We start from the raw sequence: 18552 nt of genomic DNA, 5'->3' as shown, positions 1-18552 counted from the left end.
TGAATCTACTGTACTGTATGTAGTGATGTTTTTTTTTTATTTATGTGAAACATTGCCTTCATGTATCAATGGAGCATCCTATAACTATCCTCCTAACAGACTGAACCCAAAGGGTAGACAATACTGTAGAGGTGCATGCACTTAAAACGTTTAGGATCATTTGAAGTAAAAAAACCAAAAAAAAAACAACCCTGCTTAAAGACAAGACAGCTCCTTTAACAGTGTACTGCGAGAGAGTTAAGAGCGTAATGTGAGTGTCCATCAGTTCAGAAGGCACAGCGACTCATCTCATGCTGCGCCATGAAGGTATGGAGTAGCTGGCAGGCCTCACGGTTCCTTGTGGCTCGGCACTGGCTCTGTTCCGGAATCTTCTCCAGCCACTCGTCCCTGCTCAGTAAGTACCTGGGGCTTTGTATGTCACATCCAACATGTCATTAGAGGACATACAGTAAACTGTCATTGTATTGTACACTTGGCTTATGTTGTCATAGGAAGTCATGTAGTGGTTGGTTTTAATTGGAGAAATGGGCTGTTTGGTGCTTACCTTCCCATGGCATCTAGAGTGGGTGTGATGGCTGTATTAGTACCCATGAACATGTACTGGGCTTCCATGGTCAGAGCAAAGTTCACACAAGATAGTCTTTGAACGAGTTCCCGTGTTGCACCAATTTTAATTCCTTCATCTTTGCCTGTTGATCAAGTGATACAATAATTAACAGAAATCAATGCATAACTGACATAATTGCCTTGGGAGATGTTCCCATATTTGAAGTCTTGCCTGTTTGAAGAACTTTGATCACTTCTGTAGAGTAATAATTGAAGACGCCATCATCTGTTGAGTTGATTACCTTCACAACATAAACTACCAAAAATAATTAGTCAGGCCAGGTTATATCCCAATTTTTTTTAACCAGCCAATATCTGTGATAAGAGAATCAAATCACTCATTCAAGAGACTCACCAAAATCAACAATGGGCTTGTAACATGCAAAGTCGGTGCGTGTGTTTGACTGCATGTTTTCACTGAAAGTCACTTTAGGTGTAGGACAGGAGCCTGTGACCACAGAGCATAGGGTTGCAGTAACATCCAAATGTGCAGCAACGCGTAAGAATATGTTTATGGTTTAATAGAAACCTCAAGTGTCACCTACCCTCTGCACAAGCACAGACATCTCCATCACACAGCTTGGAAACCATTTTCGTTTGGTGGGGAGCACTGTAGAACATTCCACATCGGTTTTCTGGAAAACAACAGCAATCCATCAGAAAAGGAAAACTGTCAACATCAAACAATACCAGTGTGGGAATGAGTGAGTCATTTAATCATATTTAAAGGACTTATTTCCAGAGTGAAGAGAGGCAGATGGTTTTACTTGGCTCATAGTAGTCGTAGATTACGGCTGCAGCTGGCTGGGCTAGTCCGATAGGTACAATCTGTTCCGCTCCGAACTGCAGACACTCTGTGGTGTTTGTTATCTGACATAAAATCCAGTCATTAGAGCAGCACTCTAATTTTAAAATCAATCAGGAAAGTGAGCTGATAATCAGACACAAGATATTGAAATCACTGGATAAAAGCAGAGAATGTAAGACGTGAGTAGAACTCACCTGATTGAAGTAGAGGTACACTCTGTTGGATCCTAAGTCATAGTGATCAATGAACTTCTCTGTGCCCTTGATGTTCTATAGGAGAATGTACACTAGGCTGTGATAACATTCATGCGATACAATTAAACATTCAAACAATAATAGTGGAAATATCTAAACCTAAGAGTGATTGGTCTTTTAAGTCAGTGTGGAAATATAGTGTCTAGGACAGTGCAGTCAGAATGTACCTTCTCAAGGTCCTGAACATTTGCCATAAGTCCACTCAGCAAAGAGATGTCCACAATGACCATCCCTTTAGACACCCCATTTAGCATCCTAGAGCGTGAACGTTTGTTTAAAAAAAAAATAGAACTCTTCAATCTGATATACAACTTTGTGGAAGTGGCAGCAACTTTGTTTATATTGTATGTGTAGTTCAATATTAGACATATTTTTTTAACATATTACATACAGTACATATGTGATGTGTTTTGTGATACACTTCAATGTTCAATCTGTTCTAATCAGATGAGATGAATAGAGTTGTGTAATTTAATTTTTGGATGATGACATGTTCATCTTTGCTCACCCATAACAGACTTTGTAGGTCAGAGAGCTCTCCTTCTTCTCCTGTGCAGGGGCTTGTCTCTTCCTACGGGTGCGCAGGTCAAACAAGTCCAGCCGGCTCATTGGGTCATCCTTCTGTGGTTCCCCATCGTCATAGTTCCCATAATCATCCAGGCCGTCATAGTCTTTCATTGCTGTGAATGAAATAACGGCCATAAAGACTAGTTACATTTTTTTACCGAGAAAATCCCAAACTGGTGATGCCTGACAATAGTTTCAGCAATGATATTACTATAGTTACTGATGCTTTTTTGTTTTGATAAGTATGGATTTCTCAATATTTAAATAATTCTGACATCTCTCTCCCTCCCGGTGTCTCTCTCTCTCTCTCTCTCTGTATGTGTGTGTGTGTGTGTCTGGGTGGCTGAGAGAGAGAGAGACAGAGAGACAGAGAGAGACTGTGTGTTACAGTAGTGGCACTGAGAAATCCTTCTATATGAACCTGAAATCCTTCTATATGAAGCCCTGTGCTTACGTTCATATTTCAGTTCCCCTTCAACCGTTACGTCCAGGAAGAATTTATCACAGGCTGTGTCAGGACTTTTCAGGCTCCTGTAATTCTGCACAACCTGTTAGATGTGAAAATGCATAGCTGTCAACTGCAAATGACAAACTTATCCATCTGAGAGAATGATAACTTACTAAGCCCAAATATGTACATACCGCCAAAGTGCCGTCTCCTTCTCCTTCAATGCGAACAGAGACTTTTCCCCCTTTCCTGATCTGAGGTAACACAAACACGTCATCACTAAGGATATGGAAACAGTCTGTAAAAGATCTACTAATCACACCTGTGATGTACAATACCTGCATATGCATTTCATACTGCCCACAGTTTTTTTTTTTACTGTATGAAATGGGTCCTTATTACGTATGTTAACACAGTGCAGTTTATAGTTTCACAGATTATTTTCATTATGTTATCCCTCAGTTGTAGTAGTAATAGAAGACTTCATCATGTGTTTAAGACTACGGTTACTGGACTAATGAATGTCACCTTTACCTTGATGGCTGGCTGGGTGAGAGCATTGTGTTTCGTCAATCTCATCACGTCCTTTCGACCGTCTTGAAAACACATCTCCACAGTGAGGTCCAGTCCACTTACATCGTTGCTCTTCTCGCTGAATGTGGCAAGGGCCTCCAAGGCCACAGCCGTGTCCTTCAGACAGTTAAGAATCCAGATTAGCTGAATTTGGACTCGATTGATGTGTAAATATCCAACAACTGCTGGCCTTGATACATGTTGGGTCTGTTTTTTTCAGGCTTTTTAATGCAGTGAGACCATGATTGTTGGCATGATACCTGACTGCCAGGTGAATGGAGGTACTGGGTCATGAAAGTTCATGATTTGAGGACTTCACTGCCCTGAGACTTACCTGGGTGGAGTGGAATCCGCCCCCAAACTTGCGCTGTTCTGTTATCCATGACGCAATTCCCATGGCATACTGATTGTCCTTCACAGCCACAGCCTGTAGCAGGGCGTACGCTGTGGTCTCCAAAGAGAGAGGGTCTGCTCGTACCCCGATGTCAGAGCTCTGGGCCTTTTTTGGTCCCCAGAAACACATATTGTTTTTACCTTTCAAGCGCAAGAATGGAGAAAATATTAAATGTAACTTGAATGTTTCAATGTAAGTATAGATATACCCAGGCACAGGGAAAGTGATTTAGATACAGTTTAATTTGGCCTCAAGTAACACATTGTACACAGCCACATTGATATAATGTGTTAGGACTCTCTCTTGTGCCCCCCTCAGGTATTTTCCTGTCAGTGCAGGGACTGAGCGGGGGCTGGTTAGGCTAAATGCATAACTGAACGCATCTACATTGGGGTGTCAGGATAATAGGGGGTTCCTCGCTTCTTGCAGGCACTTTTCTTCAATCTGGAAGGCACTTATTTTGATTCATTCTTGCACTGACATATTGTTTTATTTCTCCCTTTCTCCCCTTATCTCTCTCTCTCTCTCACTATCTCTTTCTTTTTTAATGTGGGATATGCTTTCATTGCATCCACACAGACATGCCACTAGTTTTATAATTTTTTGTTCTTTTTCAATAAACCAAATATATTAAACTTTAGTATATGTTGTCATGTACGTTTTTTATGCTGCAGAGTGGAACAAGCCCGCCAGAAGAAATACGATATAGGGACTATGGTGACATTTCTACTACTATTTTAAGTCATCAGTTCAGTGTGATCCATTTTCAGCTCCAATGTAACCCATTATACTGTATACAGATTTTACTTATGAAGACCAGAGAGCACTGTGTCTTACAAGGTGTCCTAAAACGCAAAGGCTGGACTTACTAGTATCGCAGTGGGCCAGATCTCTGAGCTTCTTCTGTGCTTGAGCAGCTGCTGAGCTCTGGGTCAGTGAGAGGGCATATGCTGTGATGGCTACAGAATAAGGATCCTCCAGGGAGTTCAACTGCTGCTCCAGGTAGCTCTGCGCACTCTCCATGGCCATTCTCTGAGGTGGATTGTTTTAAAAGCCCTCATTAGAGATCATTTTTATTTTCAGTTTGTGATGTGCTATTCAAGATGTAAGGCCAACAGCCACTGGTAGCGTCTGGTCTGACACACATCAAGTGACGCCAACATGTAGAACTCCATTACTTTTAAAGGAGGATAAAGCCTGGTGTGTAGATGCCAATTTTTTTTTTTTTTTTAAATCTAACTCTTGAGCGTCAGATCCATAGACACAAATGTCATTGCCAGTGCTTGTTGGCCTTTATAGGACTTATTGTGAAAGTATTGGATTACCACTTGTGTAGATTCAAAAGTGTCAAAGACAGGCAGAGCCTGGTTCATCGCTATGAGAACATAAGCAGTCAGTGCCGCATCTCCAGATGATTTCCCAACTCCGCCCTACAGCATGAGTGAGAGAAGTGTCAATAAATCTAGTGTCCAAAAGTGTCATGACTAAGACATTCAAATGACATTGTATTCAGGGAGTATACATTGTATGGTTTTGCCAGTTAGTTATACCTGTATGCCTCTGCCATTGGAGGGACTGATACCCTGGAAAGAGCCTCCTTCGGTCTGTTTGGATATGATGTAGGTTATGGACTTCTTGATGTAGGAATCCTCAATGGGAATGACTTTTCTGGCTTTAGTGAGTTCTTTGGCAACAAATGCTGTAATCCTATTGCGAAATATCCATTTTATAGTTAAAACAATCACATCACACAATGGAGATATGAAGCCTGAGTACATTACTTGGACATGAGGAACAAGAAAAAAAAGTCACCAGATAATGCTTGGGGATGAAGAGAAACTCCCGTAAGAACCATCTGCCTTCATGTATGTCAGGACTTTGCTGTAACCTGCCGAAATAAAAGTAAGATTAAAAGAAGGTGAATCAAACAGGCTTGTGATGGGTTGTGCTGTGTTGCCTACAATTGCATTGCATTGGGCTTTTTAGGGCTTTAATTGGACAGTAGAGAGAGTGATAGGCGAGGAGAGAGAGATGAGGTGGGATCGGAAAATGTCCCGGGTCGGACTCAACCCATGGGAATGTGAACCCTAGTATATAGATAGACAGATACTTTTTTGATCCCCAAGGGGAAATTCAAGAGATTTATTTCATAGTGCGAGCAGATGTTTCCTTAAACAAGTTTGCTATTGCCCGAACAATGTAGCTGTTCCATATCCATAGGATAGAATATCCGAAGTAAAGAAGTAAAGCGAAAGTAAACTCTAGTTTTAGCCATATTCTATGTACAGCACTTTGGTCAGTGGAAACTGTTTTAAATGTGCTCTATAAATTAAATTTACCTACTTACTTACTAAACAAAAAATCACGTAAAAAAAACACAGAAGGACACGGAGCTACTGAGAATGCTGCCACTTTCGTCAGCGCCGAAACCGGATACGAAGTATGCAATAGTATGGGCGCTGTAACCAGTTGCAGCACCCTCCAGCTCACCGCTCTGGATCATGGACAGGGCTTCATCCCTGCGGCCAGCTCTCAGGTTGATCCACTGGTCAGTGGCGTCCAGGTACTTAATGGCGTTGACGGCAGGGGACATCTTTGTCATGGTCTGCTCTGCACAGCCCGTCGGCAAAATGATCATCTTTTCGATGCCCTCCAGGTTCAGACAGTTGCCCGCAGACTCTCCCATAACACCCCCTGGAAGAATACCATACACAGAGCTCTTTCACACCGTTTGAGTCAACCCAAAACAAACTTTTCAATTTACATTTACATTTATTAATTTATCAGACACTTTAATCAAGCTGCTGTGACTTACATGTAAAATTAAAAGGGCTGCTGACCCCAGAACAACTTGAGGTTAAGTGTCTTGCTCAAGAGCACTATGGTAGAGGCCAGGGATTGAACCCTCAACTCTTCTGGCTACTACAGTACAGTACAGTACATGTTAGTCCAGCTCCTTAACCACTATGCTATCACCACCCCACTCTATTAACGATAGTATAGTGTTTGTTCTAGTATCATGCACTTGTTGTACACTGACTTTTGTCTGAAAGGTCAAACAACAAACATTTGAACCCTAAAGATTAAAAGTTAAATGCAGGACTCAAGCTGTTCCTAAATCCCCTTCTCACCTTTGAAGCTCATGAGGGTCTCTGGTTCATCTCCAGGCACCATGTCAGAAGGTGTTGTGATGTCAAAGTCCAGCTTGTTAGCTAGATAGATATGAATGGATGTTACAGAAGCTTTATGATGTCCCACATCACAATTGTGCTTCGGTCAATGTATAGGCTAGTATTACCTTTACTGTTGATGATGTGCTGACGATAAACTGAGACTAGCTCCCCCTCCCCCTGCACAAAAACAACCAATAATCATAATAATAATAGCAATAGAAATGAATGATTATGTATTGTATAAATACAGGATATATGTCGGTGCAGAGGTGACCACACACTGTACCTCAACTTTGAGCTCCTTCTGTATTTTATCCGCTACACCGCTTGAACTGTGGGCCAGAATGGTGATGGGAAATGTGCCCTTTTCGAGGGGCACCACGGTGAAATACACGGAAGACGCCGAGTTGGCAGGGACTGTGATGCTCTGTTTAGCCCTGTCTCCCCCAGAGGTACACAAGTCCTCAGAGGGCAGCATCTCCACAGTCACCTGGAATAGTTGTTAATGCTTATATACAGTATGTATTTAACACATCCACATCACACCAAAGACCACTAAATATACAGTAGTAGATAGCAGCAGACAGATACAGTGAACCAATCAAAACACACCTTCCACAAGTCATGGACGCTGGTCAGGACAAGGTGAAAAACATTTGGTAGTCTGGTGTGAATTAGACACAGCATGTGATTGGATCTGGTTAAGTACACCTGCGCTTACTCTTAAAGCAACACTAAGCACTTTTCCTCTGTTGCACGCAAGCTATTTGTTTAACCAGCAAATAACGATGTCCACACACAAGGTAGAGTATGTTGCATGATTTTATGAAAGTATGATGACTTGCAACATCGAAACAAGTCAAATTTGTAGTTTCTTATGTCACATTCCATCAAACCACAGATCCGCTACCCGACGTGGTAAACTTACATACACGTGGTTATAGCCGAAAGAGGGCCGTGAAGCGTTCACCCTGTTCACCCTGTTACAAGTTGATGAACCACTGAAATGATTTTGGAAACATTATTTTAAAATACAAAATAGTGTTGCTTTAAAGAGTAATTCAGAGTAATTTATAATCATTCACATTAACTGACACTACCTTTAACTCTGTGTCCTTGTAATTGAACACCACAGCTTTCACCTCCAGCTGTTCATTCTTTTTCACTGAGTATGGCAACTTCACAGACACAAAAAAGTCCTGGAACACCCTTAGTTGTTTGGGCTCTGCAACACAGAAACCTGAGGGACGAGACACGTGTTTACACAACTGCTGTGCGTAATTGTGATCATGCCATTATACAAGTAAAGAGAGAGCTCTTGCCTTTGCTTGGAGAGATCCCCACTGCTTGGATTTCCCAGGTTGTGATAGAATCGGGAGCTGGTACAGAGTACCTTTGATACACAGTAATGGTTAACATTATTCACTTAATTCTTTAACAGAGAAACATGGAATGCATACCTTCTTCCCTCAAAGTAGCAATGAGCAGGTTGTTCTATCTAGATGCCAGATGCAAAAAATGGAACACTCTCTCTCTGGTGTCAGTTTAAGGTCTGAATGCACAGCTCTGAATGGGTTTCACCTGAGCTGACCGCTCTCATCTGTCTCCGTCAGGTGCCACATCCAAGACTCTGGAAAACAGCTCCTCAAGTGCACATCTGTCCCATCGATGGCTTCATCCACCTCATTTTTTTGGTCTGTGTGGGAGAAAAAGAACAATTGTCAAAGCTACAGTAACCTTCTCCTCTTCAAAGCTTTGATCTAACTCACCATTTAGCTCAAAGGCAAAAGCAATACTTATCAGTGTACTAACCTCTCGCAACACTGTATTTTCGTGTTGCCTTTCGCATTTCGGTAGCCGTTTTACAGCATTGAAGAAACACGTCTCTGCATTTTTTGGACTTGCCAGCAGTCCTTCTAAACCTCTGCTCACAGGTGAGTCCCATCCGGTTATACCGGACTCCATCAGCACAGCATGGCCGGACATCTTCACCGTGCTTCATGACTGAGCACAGGATCCAAGGTTGAGTTAACATTAGATATTTTTTTAGGGGTGGGAATTGGCAAAAGAATGACAATTTGATACTATTGCGATATTTGGGCCACAATTCAATATTATTGCGATTCTAAACATATTGCGATACAACAAGTATTGCGATTCGATTCTGCGATATATTGCTATTCATGTCTCTCATATTGTTCGAAGGCATTACAAAAAATAAGGAAAATAACACTGTTCATCTCACTTTGTCATGGCATGGTGCATATCAAGGTCCTTACTATTTGCTTTTTGTTGAAAACCGAAACACACCCACACTTTCAATTTGAAATTGCCATTGAATGCACAATAAAACGCCACAACAAGCGCCACCTTGTGAGCGTAATATCTTCAATTTCCCCCTTGGGGATCAATAAAGTATCTATCTATCTATTTATCTATCTATCTAGCAAATTTAATGTGATCAGAGTAAACCCTAAGTAAACTCGCCTCAAATAAAAGTAAAATAGATACTTAAATTATATAATTAAGTATTGCGATACTTGAGCTACTCGTATCGATATAATTGCATGCACAAAATATCACGATACTGAACAGAATCGATTTTTTCCCCACCCCTTATATTTTTGTACAAAATACTTCTGATGAGTTATAATAATAATAATAATAATAATAAGGTAATAAATACGTGACCTTTCATCTCTACCATCAATATACAGTATAGTTACATATTATATCTAACAGTAGTATTGTCAACAACTCACCAACAGAAGAGAAGTCAGTAACTTTGCTTGCTCTTTTGGACCGTTTACTTTCAGGAGAGCAAGATTTTCCTACAGTGACCAAAGGAAATGTAATCACATATTGGCAAATATCTCATCTCTCGACAGAATGGCTGAAGTACTATTTTATAAACTGCTTAAACACATACTCTGTTTGCCGAGAGTATATGACAATGCCATGTCACAGTTGCACATGAAAGCGAGGCCTACATCCCAAAAAACAGACTGGGCATTCTTCCCTCCTCCAACAGAACAGGCCAGATCATAGGAGTTCATGTAATCAAACATCTACCAAAGCGCAGACAGATGAACAATTACAAATACATTGTATTAAAGAAACATTATATTATATTATGTAGGTATTTTATTTTAAAGTATCAGCTTCAAATTCATTTTAATGTTTCCTAATATATAATAGGTTATTGTCATTGCGTGTCCGGAATACCTGGTATTGCACTAGCCTAATGTTGGTGCACTGTGCCGGGAACATGACACCCTTCACCCTTTGGGCTATGTAAATGCCTGATTGGTCACTCAAAAATCCAAGATGGCAGCCAAACATTGACCTGACTAAATGTTTTTTCTTATAGAAATGCATGTACTGCTTCATTTCACCAACAGTAACAGACAGAGGAGCATCCAAGGATTCCAACAGTACCTAATTTTTTAAATCTGGGCATACGAGTCATGGACATACTTCCCAGATAGCAAAACTGCACTGGGACGGAACTGGGCCACATGTACCACAACATTCGGCACGGATCTTTATAATGGACCTGATCTGGCGTCCAAACGCACATCGGTCCAAAATTGTTTTGGATCTGTTTGACGGATTTGCGGCAGATATGAATTTGCACTCGTCCAGGTCCGTCCCAGATAGCAAAACACACCTACCACGACATCCGGCACGGATCTGAATAGTGGACCTGATCCGCCGTCCAAACGCACATCGGTCCAAAATTGTTTTGGATCCGTTTAACTGATCTGGTGGCAATAAGGGCTGAGACTGCTCCCAACAAACAAGATAACGTCCCGGCGATGATTCAGAGCTTTTTAAAAAACGTATTTTGTCACTGCGACGTAAAAAGAGGAAAAATCGAATTTCCCCCAACTACCAGTTCACCGTTTAGCATTTGCGCCATGGAAATCACCCAAGTCAATCTGTCACGAGCGTGTGGCGTTAGGATACTATTTATGTGAGTGAAACAGCTGTCAACGTTGGTAAGCAGTAATTGGCATACAGTAATGATTTGCAATTAAGCTTACGTCTAGAATTTCATTTCACACATTTATTTAGCTTACCTGTGGGTGCGGCTTGGAGATTGATGATCACGTCCAGATGAATGAAAAGTAGAAGAGTTAGCTGGGTATTTATACCCGGTTAGGTCTAATACTTTCACGACTATGGTGTATTTCCCCCCTAATAAATTACTAAGTCAATGGTCATATCTGGTAATGTTGTTGTTCAAAACATCAGTGGAGTAGGTTAGCCTATAAGCTAAAATATCCCAACCACATTGTTTAAAAATTCAAAACTAATATTTGCAATGCATGCTGGGAAGCAAACAAAGCAAACAAACAAGCAAACAAAGTAGGCCTACACAAAATATAATTAAAGTTATCAGAGAATGTCTAGGTTATATTTTATATCTAAACCATGAGGTTTATAAAGTCATAAAATTGTGATAAGCATCCTTAATTCTTCTGCAAAGTTTTTTATAGTGGTGACCAGTTGGGGATGTGAATGTCTGCTTAAAGTCATATGTGATATGGGACCTGCATTGCAGATCCGTACCACACACAAGAAGCGGACCCGTACCACACATAAGAGGCGGAACCGCATTGCAGATCCGTACCACACACAATAGGGCTCGGGCAGACGACTTGCATTCTAGGAATATTGCCGCCATGTTGGTAGCGCACTGAACGTGATGTCCATTCATTCCGATGCAGAAGACAAGAAGCAGAAATATAGTATTAGCTGTGCTGTGCCCGCAAAGTTTTCACGTCATGATCCCGAGCCCTATAAGCGGACCCGTACCACACATAAGAGGCGGAACTGTATTGCAGATCCGTACCACACACAGTAAGCAAACCCGTACAGGTCCGCTTCTTGTGTGTCGTACGGATCTGCAATACGGGTCCGCTTATTGTGTGTGGTACGGGTCTGCTTCTTGTGTGTGGCAGAGCCATAGAGAGAGCAGAGAGAGTTGCGACACGCTTTGATGTCGCCGCCACGCGATCAAAAGTTCCAAAAAACCTGCGCTGAATGGCTGAATTCCAGGAGGGTGGGATGTAGCTACTTCTAGATGCTGGAAGGTGTAATAATTTAACTCATTAACTACTGACCAAGAGATTGGCTGTAAATAGTTCCAAAAGTCCCATAACGAGGAAATAGCCTGGAAAAAGCACTGCCATTTTTTCCTACGGAGGTCTATGGGAGTGTCGCCACTCTGTTTTATCTACCGCTCTGGTGTGTGGTATACGGATCTGCAATTCATGGGTTTCATCAGGTCCCTTTCCACAGGTGTATAAAATGAAGCACCTTGATTATCAATGCAGACTGCATGGTGATTGATACACCTGTGCTAAGGGACCTGATGAAACCCATGAATACGGGTCTGCCTCTTGTGTGTGGTACGGGTCTGCTTCTTGTGTGTGGTACGGATCTGCAATACGGGTCCTTTTATTGTGTGTGTGTGGCACGGGTCCTCTTATTCTGTGTTGTACGGATCTGCAATACGGGTCCGCCTCTTGTGTGTGGTACGGGTCCACTTCTTGTGTGTGGGACGGATCTGCAATATGGTTCCGTTTATTGTGTGTGACACGGGTCCGCTTATTCTGTGTTGTACGGATCTGCAATACGGGTCCGCTTATTGTGTGTGGGCCACATCTGGCCCACAGTCAGATACCGTAGGTCCGCTACATACGGATCTAAAGGCTTTCATGCGGATCCGGCCCAAAGGAAATTGCTATCTGGGTTGGTACATGGACTGGTGGACTCATTGCGAAGACGCACATACAATTTGGTGCTCTTTGACCTCTAGGGGGCACTGCATTCAGAAAACATGCCCTCTGGCCTTTTGAATGTTATGTTAATGCATGTAGCCGAACTTTTGACTTGTATGTTGATTTTCAAAAATGAGGTACTATTGGAATCTGGTTACGGTTGGTGAAATTGAGCCGGTACATGCAGTATACCACTTACTCTAATGAATTTTTGCTGACCATCTTGACATATGGCCTCCATCTTGGATTTTCCAGGAACTCTGCCTCCACAACCATTACCGTAAGTATTTGCAGTTATTGTGTAAAAGGTCAATGTTCTCACCTTCTGTGCAGTCAACTTGTTCTGTTTGTTTAGGATGTACACAGCTGAGTCCACAGCCACCAGTGCAACCTTACTGTGGCTGTCTGCTTTCACCACCACATCCACGGACTCTGCAGGCTTGTGGTCTCTCAATGGACTGATCTCAATCTATGGAGACGTGATGCAAAAGAGCTGATCGTCTCCAAGATATTTTCTCGCTTTGGTTTAAAGGTGTCAGTCAAATGTCTCCCAAATAAACATTCTGAAACCATTTGATACTACAGTATGACAAAATAAAGCCACCTTCCCCTTGCAGATATCCATGACATCCACCCAGACTGAGTCTGCCACTATCGTTGTTGGGCCTCTGAAGTAGTATGCAAGCAGTCGGAAAGAGGGCGCCATATCAGTGCTGTACGGGAGGGTGATTTCTGTGAGTTCACTTGAAGTTGTCTGAACACTCTTAAACTGCAAGGTTTTACCCTTACTCAGGACCTGCAGAGGGAATGAGGGAATGCTTGGCTTAGTCAGATGTACGCGACAGTTCACTCAAAGAATCATTGCAGGATTTGTCTAAAACTAGCAAGCTAACTAGCCACGACTGTTGGGACAGTGACGTGATCGTGACGCAGCAAACAGACTAAGATGCTAAATATGAAAGATAGCTAATTTGGGTTTCATACTTTCCAAGGGTAACAGAGTTTCATACTTTCCTAGGAATAAACCACTCAGTGAAGAATACCATGGTCAGGTGACAATCTCCTTTTCTGGAGGCTATATGGTGCTAGATAATCCAAGAATTATGTGTCTAGTGTTTCAAATTAGCTTGACATTTAAATGATCTTGTTTCCTTTATAGTCACGTCATGTAAGAGCAAGTAAAACATACAAAAAGAAAACATCTCTGAAGTAAGACAGATGAAAACTCAAAACGAAAGTGGTGGCCTATGCCAATTACCATGTAGTAGATGTGGGAGGGTCGGGCGGTGCCAGCTGGAGAGATGTCTCTGAAGCGAGCTGTTAGCTCCTGGTCTGGAGCAAGAACACGGTGCTCCATCTCAATGCTGAGATAATCCTGTGTGTTTGGGACTGCTGTGACCATCATTTGTCCAGAGGGTGTCTTCTCTCCTTCAGCAGATAGCTAAGAGGAATGAGTGATCAGAGTGAGTGACCCACGAAGCCTTGCAAACAATAAAACCCTTACAAGTCTTTATTCCTTTGCTTCTAATTAATAAAGATGAGAAGGGATGACACTGTTTGCCTCTTCCTGCAACGATGCAACGGTCACCTTGATATGCAGGGATGCAGCTTGCTTGGGGACTTCAAAAGGAATTTCAGTAACTCCGTCTTTAGTCGCTACAGCGTTCTTATTAATGATGTTTTCTGTTTGGTCAGTTAATTTCACAGTAACGGCAGCGTTTAGCTTCACGTTTGGGATGCGACTGCCATCAGGATAGGTGGCTGTGGCCTGGAAAACAACAGAGATTATGCAGTTGCATTGTGGCATTGCTAATCCCAATAGCACTTGTTTATGTAGGATAGGCTACTCCAGTCAGTTTACATTCCAGAAGCACATTAGGGTTTTATATTGTATCGTGTAAATGTAAAAACAGCCCTTCACTGATTGGTTGTATAGCCTTTGTTCGATAGCCTTAGCTAAGACTAGCACTGTGCCTCAAACCGCGCACTTCTGCACTTAAAATACTTAATTTGAGTGCGTGAGGGCGTTCACACTGAAATTTCGAACGATAGGAAGGGCACTGCAAGTCCCCGGATGGTGCACTCATAACGGTCAAAAAGTTGAGTGTGGAACGCTGGACACTTCTCGCCCTCAACGGACGCCATCTTGGCTAAACAACGGAAGGGGAGGGAGTATTTTCAAACTCGTAGAAATCGCGGTAGAGAGATCTGAAGCAGCAGCGGTGGAAAACACACTTTACAGAGGTACAAGCAAGTTACAACATAAACTGTTCATGTTTTGACACAGTACGACCATGTCACGGTGGAATTGGGGACACCAATAAAAACAATTTAAACGTTACGATCGTCATTTCCGTGAAGTGCACGGAGGTTAGCGTTTGATATGAGACGACACTATTCTGTTAAAATGTGCACACTATGCCAGTAAGCACACAGGGCACATAGGGTGCTGCACGAAAGTGTACTCACGTAAGTAGTCGGTTTGAGACAGAGTGTAGGTCTACATGGCGGGGGTGCCTAGATGCCATGTAATGGGGGTGCGCTGGTGGTATACGATTGTTTTCATTAATAATGTAACCACAGAAAGTCATGTTTTTGTGTTCTTTAATGCAGAGAGAGCTTAAAGTGTAACTGCACCCTAAAATATATTTTTTGAGCTGTTGATTGATTGAAATTACTCATAAGTGAACTACACTATTACCAGAGTTAATATTGACAAAAATCGTGTTTCCCGAGAAAAGTAACATTTCGTATGATTTTGTATTGGAGATATAGCTCTCCGCGCCCTCTACAGGTTGAAACATGCCATGGCATTTTGGTCCAAAATGCTATTGGAATGCTGACCGAGTCCTGCACTTCTCTGGCGAGTCTACGTCACTGGGTTGTTACAAATTAGGAATGAAACGCCCCAACACCTGCTGCCCTGATTAGATACCTGTGATAAGCCATATCTGCAGCACTCATTCCCAGATTGACACAAAATCACCATGGTTGATTGGCTGCAGCAGTGCTACACTCCCTTCCAAATTTCAGAATGTCCCACCCATTTTGAAAGCCGTTTTCAGAAATGTGAAGTGGGTGGAGTTATGGGGTGAAGTTACACTTTAAAGTAAGGTTACCATACCAAAATGGAAAACTTGCTGCCAGGGGCAAAGTACTTCTTGGTCTTGGACATGTCAATCATATAAGGTGAGGTCACTATTTTCACAGAGCTGGTCTCCGCCTCTTCAAAGTCTCCACCTTCAAAAAAACAGAATTTACTAAACCTGTGCCGGGCCTATACATTTTCACACATAACAATGCAGCATATATTTTTTTTTATCAGCATATTCATTTGATTCCACCATACGATAGTATACACATGTTTTTCTCAGCATTCCATGGATTTCTGAGTCTTTGTATGACTTACTGGCCTTCTCCAAAGCGGTTACAGCAATATAAAGATGACAACCCTCTGGGTCAGTGATATTTGTCTCTTTTACTTTTTCTTGAAAAAGTTCAGAATGAAGTTTGACACTTGCACGACCATCCATGATCTTAAGTTTAAGAAAGAAAACAATAATTATAAAATAAAATGTATTTAATGTCTGCACACATTCTTAATATTTCTTACACAGACAAAGGACATTTAAGCTATTATGCTCCACAGTCATAACATAGCAATCTATTATTACTAAGTCATACAGACCGGTGTCTGGATCTCAAGACCAGGTAGATAGATCCTATTCTTTTGCTGGTCTATGATTCCATATCTGATGTAAGCGACACCATCAACAGCTTTCCCATAGGTATACCTAGAGACAACATACATTAGGTCACACCCATTTGTCTTTGCTACTGAGAAATATACGAATCTGAGTTGCGGGTTTTGAATCATTTGAAAAACCTTGCAGAAACTGAGAACTGGAAGCTTTCTTCTCCCAGTGTGTAGTACGGTTTTACTGCCTCAATCTTCACCTCATATGTCGGCAGCACTGGAATAAGAATTTAAGAGACTTAACATAAAAAAGGAATGCACACTAATGTTATGCACAAAAACGTATGTAGGAAAAGGTTGATAATTAGTTGACAATTGTGAACACAGAAAATGAGCAATTCTCACCATATTCCTTCACTTCAAACTCAACTGTGGTTTTTGATTCAGGTGCACCAGTAAAATATGCTTCTATTTTCCAGTGTCCAGCTCTAAAACATGTAGAAATGTAATGTTCATGAAGGGAATATGAAAGAGTTGGTGTGCAACATGAGGTGGCTCAAAAGAAGAAGAAAAAAAACAAACATATATGTTTGTTGTTGTTATTGTTGCTTTTACTGCTAACTTACGGTTCAATGTCAGGGATGCTGACAGTCTGCTGTGTGATTTCGTAAGACTTTAATAAAGTGCCATGGACTACCAAGCCTTTGGTGTTCTATGGAGATATAAATAAAAATGTAATAAACAAATATGACCAGAAGTGTAGGTTTCCCTTTTGTATGCGGTGAGATTCAAACATGTCTCATACTTACAAATATCCTAAGGTTGATCTGTTCATCTTTCGGCAGCATGTACTGGTCTAATGTGAAGATTCTGTATTTGACTGGGATATATCACAACAAAATGAAAACTTGTTCATCACATCACAATATTAAAAAATGTAAAAATTAAAAAAATCTGATTTCAGCCACCTTACCAGTCTCTCCAGGAGTGTAGATTGGCTTGTCAGTCTGAATGAAAATGTAACCCCTTTTGGTTGACAAGTGGATATCGACCATTTGTGCTTTATCAAAAAACTTTGGAGAATTGGCACACAATGTGATATACTTATATTGCACAGGATTTTTATCTTGGGCATGTTGGAATCGTTCTGGGTCCACCTAAACACAATAAATAAATAAATAAATAAATAGAAAAATATATAAATAAATAAATAAATAAAATGTATGAATTATCATCATCTGTTAGCAACCAACGCTGAGCTTCCACTTAACTTTAGTTTGACAACGGCTTGAAATCTGTTATCTTCACTGAGAGTTATGTGCTCAGTTGATGTGAGAGTGTCACTTGTCATTGGGTGTTTCATATAGAGATGAACATCCACAGGTCCAGTTGCTCCATGAATCTGCATGCTCACTGTCTCCTCTGCTCCAAGATGAATAATGCTGGGAGCAGTGATGAGCCACCTGAAGCGCACGCACGCACACGCACACACACACACACACACACACACACACACACACATACACACACACACACACACACACACACACACACACACACACACACACACACACACACACACACACACACACACACACACACACACACACACACATAATCACATACACAAAAGAACAGATTGATGCAAAAGAGAGAGAGAGACCAAAACAATGCTCATGTGCAACCACCATAAACAAGGAGCAACTCACAGGCATAGAGCAAAGAAAACCAAAACAAAGATACAGACATACTCCTCCACCCCCCACACACATACTGTAGAACCACATGGCAGATAGAATGCACACTAACTATCACACCACTGTAAACAAAGCTTTCCACAGCACACCTCAGCACCCACTGACCGACTCACCTGGGAGACTGGGCGCCCAGCGCAGTGACCACACAGCAGAGAACCAGGAGTGTGATTGCCATCTTGCTACCGGACTGGCTTGTGAGTTAGTCGAGCTTGCCTTTATCCCTCTTCTCTACTGCTCTTATGCAACTTCGTACATTTATTTATTTATTTATTTTGTTCAACAGATACCAGAAACAACCCAGAGCACCATGTGAAATATATGGGAAAGGTCAACATCTAGCTGTTGTGAAAACAGCAGAAAAAAACTGCTCAATATTGTGTTTGATGTTGCTTGCATGCAGATATTAAAATATGAAATTATAACATGAATACATAAATTACCTCTGGAGTTTGAGAAGAAGTCACATGATTTCCCAGAAATCAGCAA

The 18552-nt window shown here is 41.6% G+C and overlaps 1 protein-coding gene across 2 annotated transcripts; it reads right to left on the bottom strand.

Moving 5' to 3' along the window:
- Nucleotides 1-18: 18 nt before the first annotated feature.
- On the bottom strand, nucleotides 19-18311 carry LOC134099308 (complement C4-B-like). Of its 2 annotated transcripts, XM_062552108.1 has the most exons (41): nucleotides 18180-18311; nucleotides 17582-17772; nucleotides 17283-17468; nucleotides 17119-17189; nucleotides 16936-17021; nucleotides 16715-16797; nucleotides 16499-16586; nucleotides 16301-16406; nucleotides 16022-16148; nucleotides 15737-15852; nucleotides 14201-14380; nucleotides 13871-14053; nucleotides 13217-13408; nucleotides 12935-13081; nucleotides 9753-9891; nucleotides 9586-9654; nucleotides 8636-8827; nucleotides 8405-8519; nucleotides 8146-8216; nucleotides 7924-8063; nucleotides 7110-7313; nucleotides 6949-7000; nucleotides 6782-6862; nucleotides 6141-6344; nucleotides 5463-5538; nucleotides 5201-5357; nucleotides 4976-5080; nucleotides 4520-4682; nucleotides 3591-3790; nucleotides 3218-3373; nucleotides 2878-2937; nucleotides 2690-2783; nucleotides 2177-2348; nucleotides 1836-1923; nucleotides 1609-1683; nucleotides 1374-1476; nucleotides 1152-1241; nucleotides 962-1054; nucleotides 779-862; nucleotides 545-689; nucleotides 19-408 (listed from the first exon to the last, which is right to left on the bottom strand). In XM_062552108.1, exons 1-41 carry the CDS (start codon nucleotides 18239-18241, stop codon nucleotides 267-269), a joined length of 5088 nt encoding a protein of 1695 aa, XP_062408092.1. In that variant the 5' UTR covers nucleotides 18242-18311; the 3' UTR covers nucleotides 19-266. The 2 variants fall into 2 exon arrangements, with proteins under 2 accessions (XP_062408092.1, XP_062408093.1); XM_062552109.1 differs by lacking the exon at nucleotides 8636-8827.
- Between the last annotated feature and the right edge of the window lie 241 nt (nucleotides 18312-18552).

This window comes from Sardina pilchardus, chromosome 13 (assembly GCF_963854185.1).
Source record: "Sardina pilchardus chromosome 13, fSarPil1.1, whole genome shotgun sequence".
Lineage (NCBI taxonomy): Eukaryota > Metazoa > Chordata > Actinopteri > Clupeiformes > Clupeidae > Sardina > Sardina pilchardus.
The sequence above is the reverse complement of the archived record's forward strand: the minus strand, read 5'-3'. Positions and strand labels throughout refer to the sequence as shown.

What these genes read in the sequence shown, in the direction of transcription:
- LOC134099308 (XM_062552108.1), bottom strand. Translation starts at nt 18,241, where the DNA reads ATGGCAATCACACTCCTGGTTCTCTGCTGTGTGGTCACTGCGCTGGGC. An exon ending in CTACACTCCTGGAGAGACTG is followed by an intron (nt 17,190 to 17,282) that starts GTAAGGTGGCTG and finishes GATATATCCCAG; the next exon opens with TCAAATACAGAATCTTCACA. An exon ending in GTTTGAAGTGAAGGAATATG is followed by an intron (nt 16,587 to 16,714) that starts GTGAGAATTGCT and finishes TTCTTATTCCAG; the next exon opens with TGCTGCCGACATATGAGGTG.